Source organism: Terrapene carolina, unplaced genomic scaffold, assembly GCF_002925995.2.
Source record: "Terrapene carolina triunguis isolate 2854851 unplaced genomic scaffold, T_m_triunguis-2.0 Scaffold42, whole genome shotgun sequence".
NCBI lineage: Eukaryota > Metazoa > Chordata > Testudines > Emydidae > Terrapene > Terrapene triunguis.
The window spans coordinates 39483095-39495590 of record NW_020664393.1 but is presented as its reverse complement, the minus strand read 5'-3'; the positions used below and the strand labels follow the sequence as shown (position 1 = coordinate 39495590).

Below are 12496 nucleotides of genomic sequence, written 5' to 3'. Positions count from 1 at the left end.
TAGCCCCTCCACCCCCCACCCTGCACAGCAAGCAGGAGGCTCGGGGAGCAGCTCCAAGGCAGAGGGCAGGAGCAGCACATGGCAGTTGGGGGAGGGATAGCTTCAATTGCTAGCCTGCTGGCAGCTGCTGCACAGGGAACTTAGGGGAGCGGGGAGCTGATAGGGGAAGCTGATAGGGAGGGCTGCCGGTCCACCCTGGTTCCAAGCCCCCACCAGCTAGCTGCAACAGGCTGCTCTTCCTGCAAGCAGTGGACAAAGCAGGCGGCTGCCAAATGATGTTAGAAGGGAGCATTGCACAACTTTAAACGAGCATGTTCCCTAATTGATCAGCAACATAACAACAAAACAACTTTAACTGGGACGACTTTAAGTGAGGAGTTACTGTATATTAAAATAAATGTATTTCTGTATTCTTATAAAACAGTGGTCTCCAAACCATGGGGCGTGCTACCCTAGGGGTACACGGAGAACATTCAGGGGGCTCAGCGGGGCTCAGGCTAGCCCCTACAGGGGGGAGGGGAGGGAGTGCCACCCAGCTCCACTCTGCTGCCAGCTCTGCTCTGCCCCCCCCCCCCCCCCGCAGACCAGGCTCCAGGCCAGGACTCGGCTCCTGGCCCTGGCCCTGGCCCCAGCCCCAACCCCGCCCACAGCTGGGGCCCTGACCTGGCCACAGCTCTGTGATGTAATTTCCCCTGCTCAATCTTCAGGCCTTTTCTAGCATATATTGTTTGCAATCACGATTAATATAACTAGCACCATAGTGGGTGAGGTAGAGTAGAGCAGCATTTAAAGTGAAGTTGGCTAAAATCATATTGGGTGTCAGCGGGGGGAATAGGGATGGACAACATGGAAGGGGAAAGAGATGACAAAGAAAAAGAGTTCTGAGAAAATATATGAAAACAATGTAGAACAAATCTAATCTATTTGAACAGCAGGAGGGATACTAAGAAAATAAAAAGATTTTATAAAAAAGCACATTTGGAAATATTTATATCCAGTCTTTCTAAGTTTAAAACATTTTAAGATAAAAATGTAGACCATTTAAATTCTTCTTTCTTATAAGATGTAATCCGTATTCTAAATTTACAAATATTGTATAACAAAGATAAAGTACTGCTGAGAGAGTCTGTTGATTTAGGAACCTGCCTGCTATAATAAAGTACCATAATACTGAAGGCAGGATTAAAATATAGGTTTTTGCCATTGGTACAGGAATGGGCCGTCTTTGATTTGGAAGTCTCTTTAACTGCCCAAGTGAGAATATTGTTTATTTTATTAGTTGCAATCCTAAAAGAGGAACAGAGAAGGGAGAGAAGCATGTATGGAAAAAGTATTGGAGATGAATGAACATTACAAAAAGAATTAAGGAAAAAAAGAATCAACAAATCACTTGAAATAAAACATATAAATAGAATATTCCACAATCTAATCATAAATGGATACATTTTGTACATTTAGACAATTTATAAAGTAAAACACTTCCAAACTAAAAATTATATTCATATTAAATTCAGAAGAAATTCCAAATGTTAAAAATAGCTAGGAAGATATATATATAGTACTTCCTTGTGCCTGTGATATTAATCTAGATTGTGCCTGAGAAATTTCCTTATATTCCCTCCCAAAGTGTGGAAGGGAGGGAAATTCTGAAGAAATCTAAGGCTAGGTCCACACTACCCACCCGATTCGGCAGGTAGAGATCGATCTTCTGGGATCGATTTATCGCGATTTATCGATCCCAGAAGCGCTCCCCCGTCGACTGTGGAATTCCTGCTCGCCGAGAGGAGGAAGCGCTGTCGACGGGGGAGCTTGCCTGCGCCGCGTGGACCCGCAGTAAGTAAACTTAGTTCGATCTAGGAAACGTCGACTTCAGCTACGCTATTGTCGTAGCTGAAGTTGCGTTTCCTAGATCGATCCCCCGCCCCAGTGTGGACCAGCCCTAAGAGTTTAGCCTTGGAGACTGGGGAATCTGACTACTGTCATTTAAATCTGAACAGCTGTCAACTCAGGAAGGGCCAGCGAATTAATAGAAAATGTGTCTCCCAGAAATAGCTGAAAATAGAGTTTGCAAAACATCTAATTTCAGATACTTCTAATTTACAAGTATAAAAACATATTAAATTAAAAAGAGTATGTTAAAAAACTGGAAGGTTGCAAAGTTAAGCACTCAGACACAGAAATGGCAGAGCTAAGTTTGCTCACACAGTAGACTTTCAGCAGTGGACTTCTGAAACTGAAAAAAACCACTAGCATATAAATTATTTTATTTGAAAGTTTAAAATTAGAAAATGTCTACCTTCGTTTAAAAATCTATCCAGGGATTACTGCAACAAATATATTCACATATTGACACCTTCTTTTCATTCAGATGTGTACTTGCTCATCTGTTAGATATTTATTGTGTTCTTTACTAGCACTCTTAAAAACTGAGGTTTATGCCTCAGGGGCCTATAAAAGAAACGGGAAAAGTTAAGGGATGGTTGTTTGTAGTGGAACCTCTGTGTAGATATTTTTGAAGAGACTCTGATGGAGCAGGTGCTTTGGGGATTATTATTGCCCTTTTTAAAGCCTTATTTTTACTTGTATAAATGTTACCTTGAATATAAGCAGCCTTGCTTGTTGGCAGTGGATTTTAACCATTCTGGTGATGGCAAGTTCTGAGGAAGCTATTGCATCACCACAATTAAAAAATAATATCACCTAAAATAGTACCAACATGAGTGATACTGAAAACCATGAGACCAAATATTGTTTCCTACAAGAAGCAATAATTGAGGAGTATTAATGGGGCATCAACTGTGGCAAAACTGAAAGAATGATTTCATAGACTACAGCTGAGCATTTTGAGGAAACGGTTTAAAGCAGATAGAGAAGTCAGTATAATGTTTATGTATATGTTCTATAGAAATGGAGCTGTCAGAAATTCATGCTGTTCACTGTAAAATACCAATTAAATATCAAACAGCAACAGAATGCCCCATATCAGTAAGTAACCAAAGGTCACAATAAAGTCCTAACAGAGCAGCCTGAGTTATGCTGAGGTGTTTAGAAACTGACCTGAAACTGAAAAAAACAATAATGTGTTCAAGTATGTTCCAGAAGCTGCACCTCAATCAGGGATTGTGCTGGAATGTCTCCTTGCCTCTGCAAGCCTACTCCTCACAACTGTGCCTAGTTGTGAATTTTTTGTATATAGTTATAAAATCGTTAGTTTTATAGTTCCCTTAGTGTAGTTTGTTAGTCCCGAATGGGACTTAGCCTAGGGACAGGGCATGCCCCGTCCCCGAGCTTCAGACCTTGTGACTGTTGCAAGAAACCCATGCCAGTCAGTGATCACCATATAAGCTGTTCAAAACCCATGTTAGCGACAAGTGTTGTATTTACAAGTTTCAGACTGCAGACCAAAAAGGAATGGGGCATTCGTCTCCGAGCACTCCTTATGGAAACAGCCTTTACTCCAGCCTCAGCGCTGCCTGAATCGGACTCTGTTCCTAGCACTGTGGTCTCGGTGCGGAGCGTGCTGACAGCACCAACTGCAGACCGATGCCAATCCACATCCCCAGTACCGGCTAAAAAGCAAAAAAATAAAGACTGGGAGGGGCTGTTCTCCTACATCTTGTAAAGGGAAGGAGAGGACTGGAGGAGAGCAAAGGGGCAGTTCTTCCCCTCCGGTCGGAGGTCAGGCCCCAACTCCCGCTGAGCGGTCGAGCCTGCTCCAAGAGCTTCCCGCCACCCTGGGGACTGGCAGAGGCACTCAGCTCCATAGCGGTGCCATCCATGCCGGAGGCCTGTGCCGCCCACGCCAGGTACAGATGTGCCTCGTTTGAGGGGTAAACCTGCCTTGGGATCCTTCCAATGGTTCCCATCAGTGCATCACTGCTCCTCACCACAGGGGATGTCCTGTCAGCACTCGCCTGAACCGCAGCACCAACCCGCAGACACGGGTCGGCTGGCCTCTGGATTTCTTGGCATCGGTCCACGGATTCCAGGCAGTGTTTCTTGGGCTTGAGGCAGTGATAGCCAGTGGGCTGGCACAGAACCCCAGAGACATAGCACCAGTCTCCAGAGCTCCTGTGCCAAGAGCGCCTGAGCCGCTCTCCCAGTATATAGCAGCTCTCCAGAAGGTCAAGAGGCTGGTCCCCTGAGCCCCATCGCCAGACTGCCGGTACGGGTCCCTGTGAGCGTATTGACAGTCTGTGACATGCTAGTCTACCTGCTTATGTTCCCACGCGATGGAACGACACAGCCCAGGCATTAATCGCCAGGGTACCATTGCCCATCTGCCAAACACTGCCACCGGTCCCTGGAATCGTGACACCGACAGCCACCACCCTCCTACAGATTCTCAGCATAGGTTCAGGGCTAGAGCCAATGGGATCAGGATAGACAGGTGGCCTTGGCACCGTCCTGGTCCCCCGGACATAGAATCATCCCCCTCCTCGGGCTCCGACAGCGAGAAAGAGATGCTGCCCGCAAGATAGGGCCACCCATCAGGGGCATTGGTGTTCCCCACTGGGCCACCAGTAGCCTTCCCCCTGGCAACTCTGGAACCGTTGGGGATTTCCCTAACCATCACAGGAGTATAAGCTGGCCTCGGGGGCATCCAACAAATGGTCGGCAGCAGTCTCCTGCCCACTCCTGGACTTGGATGTGGAGTCAGAGCAGGCTTCCCAGGTTCAGGCAGCCTTGACAAGGCTCCCATGGCAGAAGTGGTGGAGCTGATAGACCCGCCCATACCTGCCTCCTGGTCTTCTTCACCTGACGAGATGATATCGGGGTCCTCTCACCCGGTTCCCCAGGATGATGCCAAAGGTCACTAGGAGCTCTTGAAGAGGGTCACCTTGAACTTGGGGCTGGAAGCCAAGGAGTTGGTAGAGCCCTCAGACTTCTTGTTTGATGTACTTAGTGCGGCAGCCCCAGCCAGAGTAGCACTGCTGCTGCACGAGGGAGTGGTGAGAATCACTAAGGCCCTGTGGCAGACACCTTCCTCGCTGCCCCCCTCTCCAAGTGGGCAGAGCGGAAATACTATGTCCCCTCTAAGGGGTATGAGTATCTTTATACCAACCCCTGCCCCAAGCTCACTGGTTGTGTCAGCAGCCAATGAGCACAACAGGCGGGGCCAACTGGGATCGACGCCTAAGAACAAGGAAGACTAAGAGGCTCAATCTCTTTGGTATAAAGATTTATTCTACATCCAGCCTCCGGCTGAGAGTAGCCAACCCACAAGGCCTTCCTTGGCCATTATGATTTTAATATCTGGCAGTCAATGGCCAAGTTCTCAGATGCACTGCCAGAGGAACCCAGGAAGGAATTCCTGGTTAGCCTAGATGAGAGTAGGGTGGTAGCCAGGGCAGCCTTCCAAGCAGCCTCAGATGCGGCAGACTCTGCAGCCTGAACCATGGCCTCGGCAATTTCAATGAGGCGGGCGTCCTGGTTGCAGTCGTTGGGTCTTTCGACAGAGGTTCAACAGACCATCTAGGACCTCCCATTCGATGGTCTGGGACTCTTTTCGGAACAGACAGACAGTAAATTGCACAGCCTGAAAGACTCGAGGCTACCTTGTGCACCCTGGGCCTGTACATGCCGGGGCCGGCAAGGAAGCAGTTTAAGCCACAGCAGGCCTATAGGTTTGGGAGCGAACCTCGGTCAGAGCCCTTCCATAAGAAGGGCAAGGGCTATAAATGCCGTCAAGGCCATCAGCCGGCATTGTCTGCTCACTGGAGCTCCACCCATAACCAATCAGTGGTAAGCAGGCATTTTGAGGGTGTGCTTGAGGGCAACCTTCCATCCTGTGTCCTGGATCCTGCTCCCCTGTTACTTTCCAATTGCCTGTTCCCCTTCCTCCCTGCCTGGGCTTCTATAACATCGGACTGACGGGTTCTCAGCACAGTAGCAGGGGGATATACCCTCCAGTCTATTTCTCTCCCCTCCTTCCATCCCTCCTCCCTGTCCCTCTTCAGGGACCCTTCTCACGAGCATCTGAGAGGGGCAAGGCTTTCTCTGGGTGGGAGCTGTGGAAGAAATCCCGCTACATTTAAGGGGCAAGGGGTTTTACTCCCGCTATTTTTTGATGCCAAAGGCTAAATGGGGTCTATGGCCCATCCTCGACCTGCGGAACCTCAACAAGTATCTCAAGAAGTTGAAATTTTGCATAGTCTCCCTGGCCTCCATCATTTCTTCCCTGGATTCGGGAGACTGGTACACCGCCCTTGATTTGAAAGGTGTTTACTTTCACATATCGATATTCCATGTTCAGAGAGAGTTCCTACGTTTCATAGTTGGGACCACCCACTACCAATTTGTGGTGCTCCCGTTTGGCCTGGCAACAGTGCCAAGAGTGGTTACGAATTGCATATCAATGGTGGTGGCCTACATCAGGCATCGGGGTATCCAGATTTACCCGTACCTCGACAACTGGCTCATCCAAAGCTGCTCTAGGGCCCAAGTCCAATGCAGTGTCAAAATGCTGCACGCCACTTGTTGGGCTCTGGGCCTGCAGATAAACAAACAAATGTCAACGTTAGTCCCAGTCCAATGGATAGAGTTTATTGGGGTGGTACTCAACTCTACACGAGCAAGAGCATTTCTGCCACAGGCCAGGTTCAGGGCAATGTCACATCTAATTGCCAGCGTCACTGCACATCTGCTCATCATGGCCCAGGTCTGTCTCAGACTATTGGGTCACATGCCATGCGAGGCTCAGACTGCGCCCCCCTCAAATGTGGCTAGTGACAGTCTACTCCCTGGCCAGACATCACCTGGACAAGGTCATCACAGTCCCTCTGAAGGTACTTACCTCTCTGCAGTGGTGGACCGACCCGAGGTTGGTGCTGGAAGGAGTGCCATTCGAGAGTCCACGACCCACAGCCTCCCTATCATCGGATGCATCTGACCTCGGTTTGGGGGGCACATATCAGTATGCTGCGGACTCAAGGGACATGGTCTCGAGAGGAGCTCACATTACATATAAATGTCAGGGAGCTCAGGACCATCCGTCTAGCCTAAAGTGTCTTCCTTCCTCAGCTGTCCGGTCGGGTAGTGCAGGTGTTGATGGACTTTCTATGTGTCTAAGTGGCCTCGACTTTCTATGTCCACAGGCAGGGCACGCGCACTCGTCGGCTCCCTGCCAGGAGGCCCTCTGCCTGTGGGACTTTTGCATTCAGCATGCGATCCACCTGGAAGCCTCGCATCTCCTTGGCGTCCGGAACACGCTGGCAGATCTCCTCAGCAGGTCCTTTTTCTCTGACCATGAGTGGTCGCTTCATTCAGTGGTCATCAAGGCGCTCTTGACGGGGTCAAGTGGGGGTCTCCCCAAGTGGACCTATTCGCCACCAGACAGAACAGAACGTGTCATCAGTTCTGTTCTCTCCAACGCCTCAACAGAGGTTCCCTTTCAGATTATTTTCTCCTGGCATGGTCGGGAGACCTGATATATGCCTTCCCGACGATTCCGCTTATCAGCAAAGTCCTCTCAAAAATCAAAAGGGACAAGGTGCAAGTCATTATGATCGCCCTGGCATGGCCTTGCCAGCACTGGTTCGGCATGCTCATGGAACTGGCCGTGGCAGCCCCATGGCCACTGCCCAGCCCCCCCGAACCTACTCTTGCCGAGTCACGGTCAGTTCCTCCACACAAACCTTACCTCTCTCCTCCGCATGGCTTGGATGCTGCATGGCATGTAAAGAACCCAGAGGAACAGGCCTGCTCTAGTTAGGTACAGCAGATTCTCTTGGAAAGCAGAAAGCCCTCCACTAGAGCGACTTATCTGGCAAAGTGGAAGCGCTTCTCCTGCTGGGCGTCGGAACGCAACATCTCCCCGACCCAGTCATCTCTGCAGTCCATCTTGGATTACCTGCTTCACTTAAAGCACCTTAAAGCACTTAAAGCACCTTCTCTTCGATCAAGGTGCACTTGGGAGCCATATCTGCCTTCTACCCTCGCGTCCAGGGTAAATCTGTATTCTCGCATGAGATGTTGATCAGGTTCCTGAAGGGCCTTGAGCGTCTCTTACCGCCGATCTGGGACCCAGTACCCCAATGGGACCTCAACCTAGTCCTCTCCAGGCTCACAGGGCCCCCTCCTTTGAGCCCATGGCTTCTTGCTCCCTTCCCCATCTATCGTGGAAGGTTGCTTTTCTTGTAGTGATTACATTGGAGCCTCACTTCCAAGCCACCATATACAGTATTCTACAAGGACAAGGTCCAGCTGCGGCCCCATCCGGCTTTCCTGCCAAAGGTGGTATCACATTTCCATGTCAACCAGGATATCTTCCTCCCGGTGTTCTGTCCAAAGCAGTGGTGGGCAACCTGCGGCCCATCAGGGTAATCTGCTGGCAGGCTACGAGACAGTTTGTTTACATTGACCATCTGCAGGCATGGCCGCTCGCAGCTCCCAGTGGCTGTGGTTCTCCATTCCCAGCCAATAGGAGCTGCGGGCGGCCGTGCCTGCAGATGGTTGATGTAAACAAACTGTTTCGCGGCCCATCAGTGGATTACCCTGACGGGCTGCAGGTTGCCCACCACTGGTCCAAAGCCTCACTCGACCAATTAGGAAAGGTGGCTGCACACTCTGGATGTCCAGCACGCCCTGACGTTCTACCTGGAGCACACCAAACCCTTCCGTGGGTCGATCCAGCTCTTTAGCGCGACAGTTGACAGGATGAAAGGTCTTCCGGTGTCCTCTCAAAAGATTTTGAATGGGATCACCCCTGCATCGGTACTTGTTACGAGCTGGTGCAGGCTGTGCCTCCACTGATAGTGAAGACTCACTCGACTTTGGCTGCCTTCCTAGCACATGTCCCTATCCAGAACACCTGCAGGGCCACGACATGGTCTTCAGTACACACATTCATGACACATTGCACCATCACCCAGTAAGCCAGAGATGATGCTGGATTTGGCAGAGCTGCATTGCAATAAACACATCCATGAACTCCTACACGCCTCCTGTGGTACTGCTTGGGAGTCACCTACAATGGAATGGATGTGAGCAAGCACTCAAAGAAAAAAAGACAGTTACCTTTTCCGTAACTGGTGTTCTTCGAGATGTGTTGCTCGTGTCCATTTTATGACCCACCCTCCTTCCCCACTGTTGGCATTTCCGGCAAGAAGAAATTGAGGGTTGGGGGAGCCGGCGGCACCCCTTATATTGATGCATACATGCGCCACTCCAGAGGGCACCAGAGCCGGTCCCCTACAGATACCACTGAGGGAAAAACTTCCGGCACCGTTACATGTGGTGAGCACACACACCTACAATGGAATGGACATAAGCAACGCATCTCGAAGAACACCAGTTATGAAAAGGTAACTGTCTTTTTCTGAGATGAACAGATTAGATTTAGATATTTCTTCTTTACTAATTACTTCATTAGAGATTAAAAAGCATGATGGGCTATAAGAGAAAATTCAGATAAATACATTTATTTACATGTCTAACAAAATTACGAGCTAAATAGATACAGCATAAAATGTTAAAATAAGTACTAACCCATGTTTTCAAGAGTAATTACCAAAATATATTTCAGAAATAACACTTCAACAATAGCTAAACGTTTTTAAATGTAAAAGCTACTAAACACTCCGTCATTACATGAATACTTATTTCTTTACATAGATTTCAATGCTAGGAAATATTCTTATCAAGATTGCTCCATCTATATCCTATCATAATCAGCACTTGGAGCTGTTAACTTCCAATTTTTAGGTTATAACAACTCAGAGCAGATTTCAGCCCAAGCGTGGCTTTAGAGGCAGTGTAACCTAGTGGATGAATCACTGGACTGAGCCTCAGAAACCCACCCTCAGTTCCAGGGTCTGCCACTGACTGACTAGCTATGTGGCCTTCAGCAGGTCACTTTACTTCTGTGTTTCAGTTTCCTCATCTGTAAAATGAAGATAATGATACTGACCTCCTTTGTTAAAGCTCTTGAGTTCTAAGGATGAAACACGGAATATAAGAAGCTTACATGATTATTGATACAAATATTTATCTGTTGAGAACCCCCACTAAAATATCCATTTTATGCTTTCCATCCTTGGTTGTCATGAAGTGGGTATATTGTCATCCAAATATTCCATGTCACCTTCTAGAGCACAGATTGTATGTTCAAAACAGAAAAACCCAAAGACCCCCTCAACCTAATTAAATGACACCTATACAGATTTTAGGGAGAGTGTTTTATGTTCCTCGTAACTTTTAACGACTAACACTAAATATACCATGGATACTTTTGACTCCCTTAAGTTTTTAGTTCAGAGGTACAAGCAGAATTTTTTGGATGCTGTTTTTAATTTTAAAATTAGGTATGGACACTAATACAATGGTTAACCGTGATAGCCTTTTACTTTCATTTTTTAGAAATAATAGGGAAAAATGAGATAAATTGTATTTGAACTATTTTGGACAATGTTTCTTCTTTGTTTTTCACTTTTTTAAAATTTATTTTTTATTTTATTTTATTGTATTGTATTTTATTTATAATCTATTTCCTGCAAGACTAATTCAAAAAGTGGACAGGTCGGATACATAGATAGTCCCTGATTTCAGACCCTATTGATTAGCTATCTTGGGCCTTCGTCTTTTTACACCGGATTTAAAAGAAAGTGACAGGAAGCTTAGAAATTTAATCAGTTGGGCTGTAACAGAGAAACAATGCAGTTATGCACTTTCTTGGCAGTGTGTAGTTATTTGAACTATTCTGCAAATGTAATTTATTTGTATATTGGTCAATACCGGTAACTATAACGCAGCATCCAATAATGAGGGCAGCAGAGATTGAAGCCTGAATTTACTGCAGTGACATAGAAAGGTTAACCATTGAAAAAAGGTCTAGAAATTAACATTTTTTCAAGAATTCTTTTTCCCTCTACTGAGGTTATCTCTTAATTCCAGCAGCTTTCTCTGTTTGATAAGCAGAGAGAGTACACATTTTGATTATTTAAGGGAAGGAGATGGTTATGCAGCTTTAAAAATTTCAACTGATATTGCATTCTGCTGATAAGAATGCAGCACAGAAGAGATTACATGAGGTAGAACTGGGAAGCAAATTGTATTTACAAAAGATAGGATGATGCTCCTAATAGGTGTTCAAAACAGACTCTTCACTCGCATATTCTGCTGAGCTTTACTAGAAATAACTTCATTTCAAAAAGGGACAAATATGATTGAAGGTAAAAGCATTCCCCTCTTACAAATACTTTCCTAAAGGTTTTACATTAAATTTTCTTGATGGGAGCATAGCAGTATTTGATGTTGTGTCTATATGAAGTGGTAATGTGGAAAATAAAAATATAAAAAGTGTACTTGATTGCCTCATGCTTCAACCACTTGAATTACTAGATCTATAGCTGCAATTATGTCAGAATTGTTACAATATGATATTAATATAAATAATATACCTATCTCATAGAACTGGAAGGGACCTTGAAAGATCATCAAGTCCAGCCCCCTGCCTTCACTAGTAGGACCAAGTACTGATTTTGCCCTAGATCCCTAAATGGCCCCCTCAAGGATTGAACTCATAACCCTGGATTTAGCAGGCCAATGCTCAAACCACTGAGCTATCCCACCCCCTGACAAAAACATTCTGATAATAACTGTCAGAAATATAATATGAGGATATATTTTCATCTTATTTCTGCTCTTAAATTTATTGAAATCACCAGAACATCTTTCTATCTGTGGTTGTTTTGTTTTTAATGCTACTAATGTATATTTAAGCAACCAGGGTCTGATGGAACACAGCCAGAGTTATTACAGTACACAGGTGACAGAGGTGTCATGTGCAATGTACTTTCTTGCATTATATGCCTGTCTGTTGTGAGGTATCTTATAAAGGTCAATGATAAAACAGCAGTGTCAAATTCTTCAGTTCTGAATGAATGCTACTTCTATTTACTCTCCTTTTTTCTACAGATTTTGGAGTTAGTGAAAGGTATGCATTACCAGCTGGCCTGTCAGAAATACTTCCAGTTGACACAGGATGTAAGTACATATTTAATTTTTATTGTACACTAATCAGGGTGCCTTTGTCTCTAGAAAGGGCCCTGGAAATCATGCATGAAGCTCCAGAGGCTCTTTACAGTTATCACATCCATCATTGGTTGTCAAATCTTGTTAATTTTAATGAGTTAATTAGTATAAGCCTTTTTGCTATGTATTTAAGCATGATTTTTGTATAAAATATTTTATACACTGTGACAGACCCAGACCAGTGGGGTACAGGAGTCTGGTAGAGGGCAAATATACTGGTCACTGGATGAGTAGTTTTCTGTTCCCTGAGTGACCAGAGCAGGGGCTGCACTAGAGTAATCAGGAACCTGCTAGAACCAGTTAAGGCAGGCAGGCTAATTAGGACACCTGGAGCCAATTAAGAAGAAGCTTCTAGAATCAATTAAGGCAGGCTAATCAGGGCACCTGGGTTTTAAAAAGGAGCTCACTTCAGTTTGTGGTGGGAGTGTGAGGAGCTGGGAGCAAGAGGCGCAAGGAGCTGAGA

General features: G+C 46.2%; 1 protein-coding gene across 1 annotated transcript in view; it reads left to right on the top strand.

Moving 5' to 3' along the window:
- PRIM2 (DNA primase subunit 2) overlaps nt 1-12496 on the top strand; it is a 266903-nt gene that overhangs the window by 239214 nt on the left and 15193 nt on the right. Inside the window, exon 13 of the mRNA XM_026654855.1 lies at nt 11917-11985. Coding sequence (XP_026510640.1) covers nt 11917-11985 — 69 coding nt within the window. The remainder of the gene's footprint in view (nt 1-11916; nt 11986-12496) is intronic.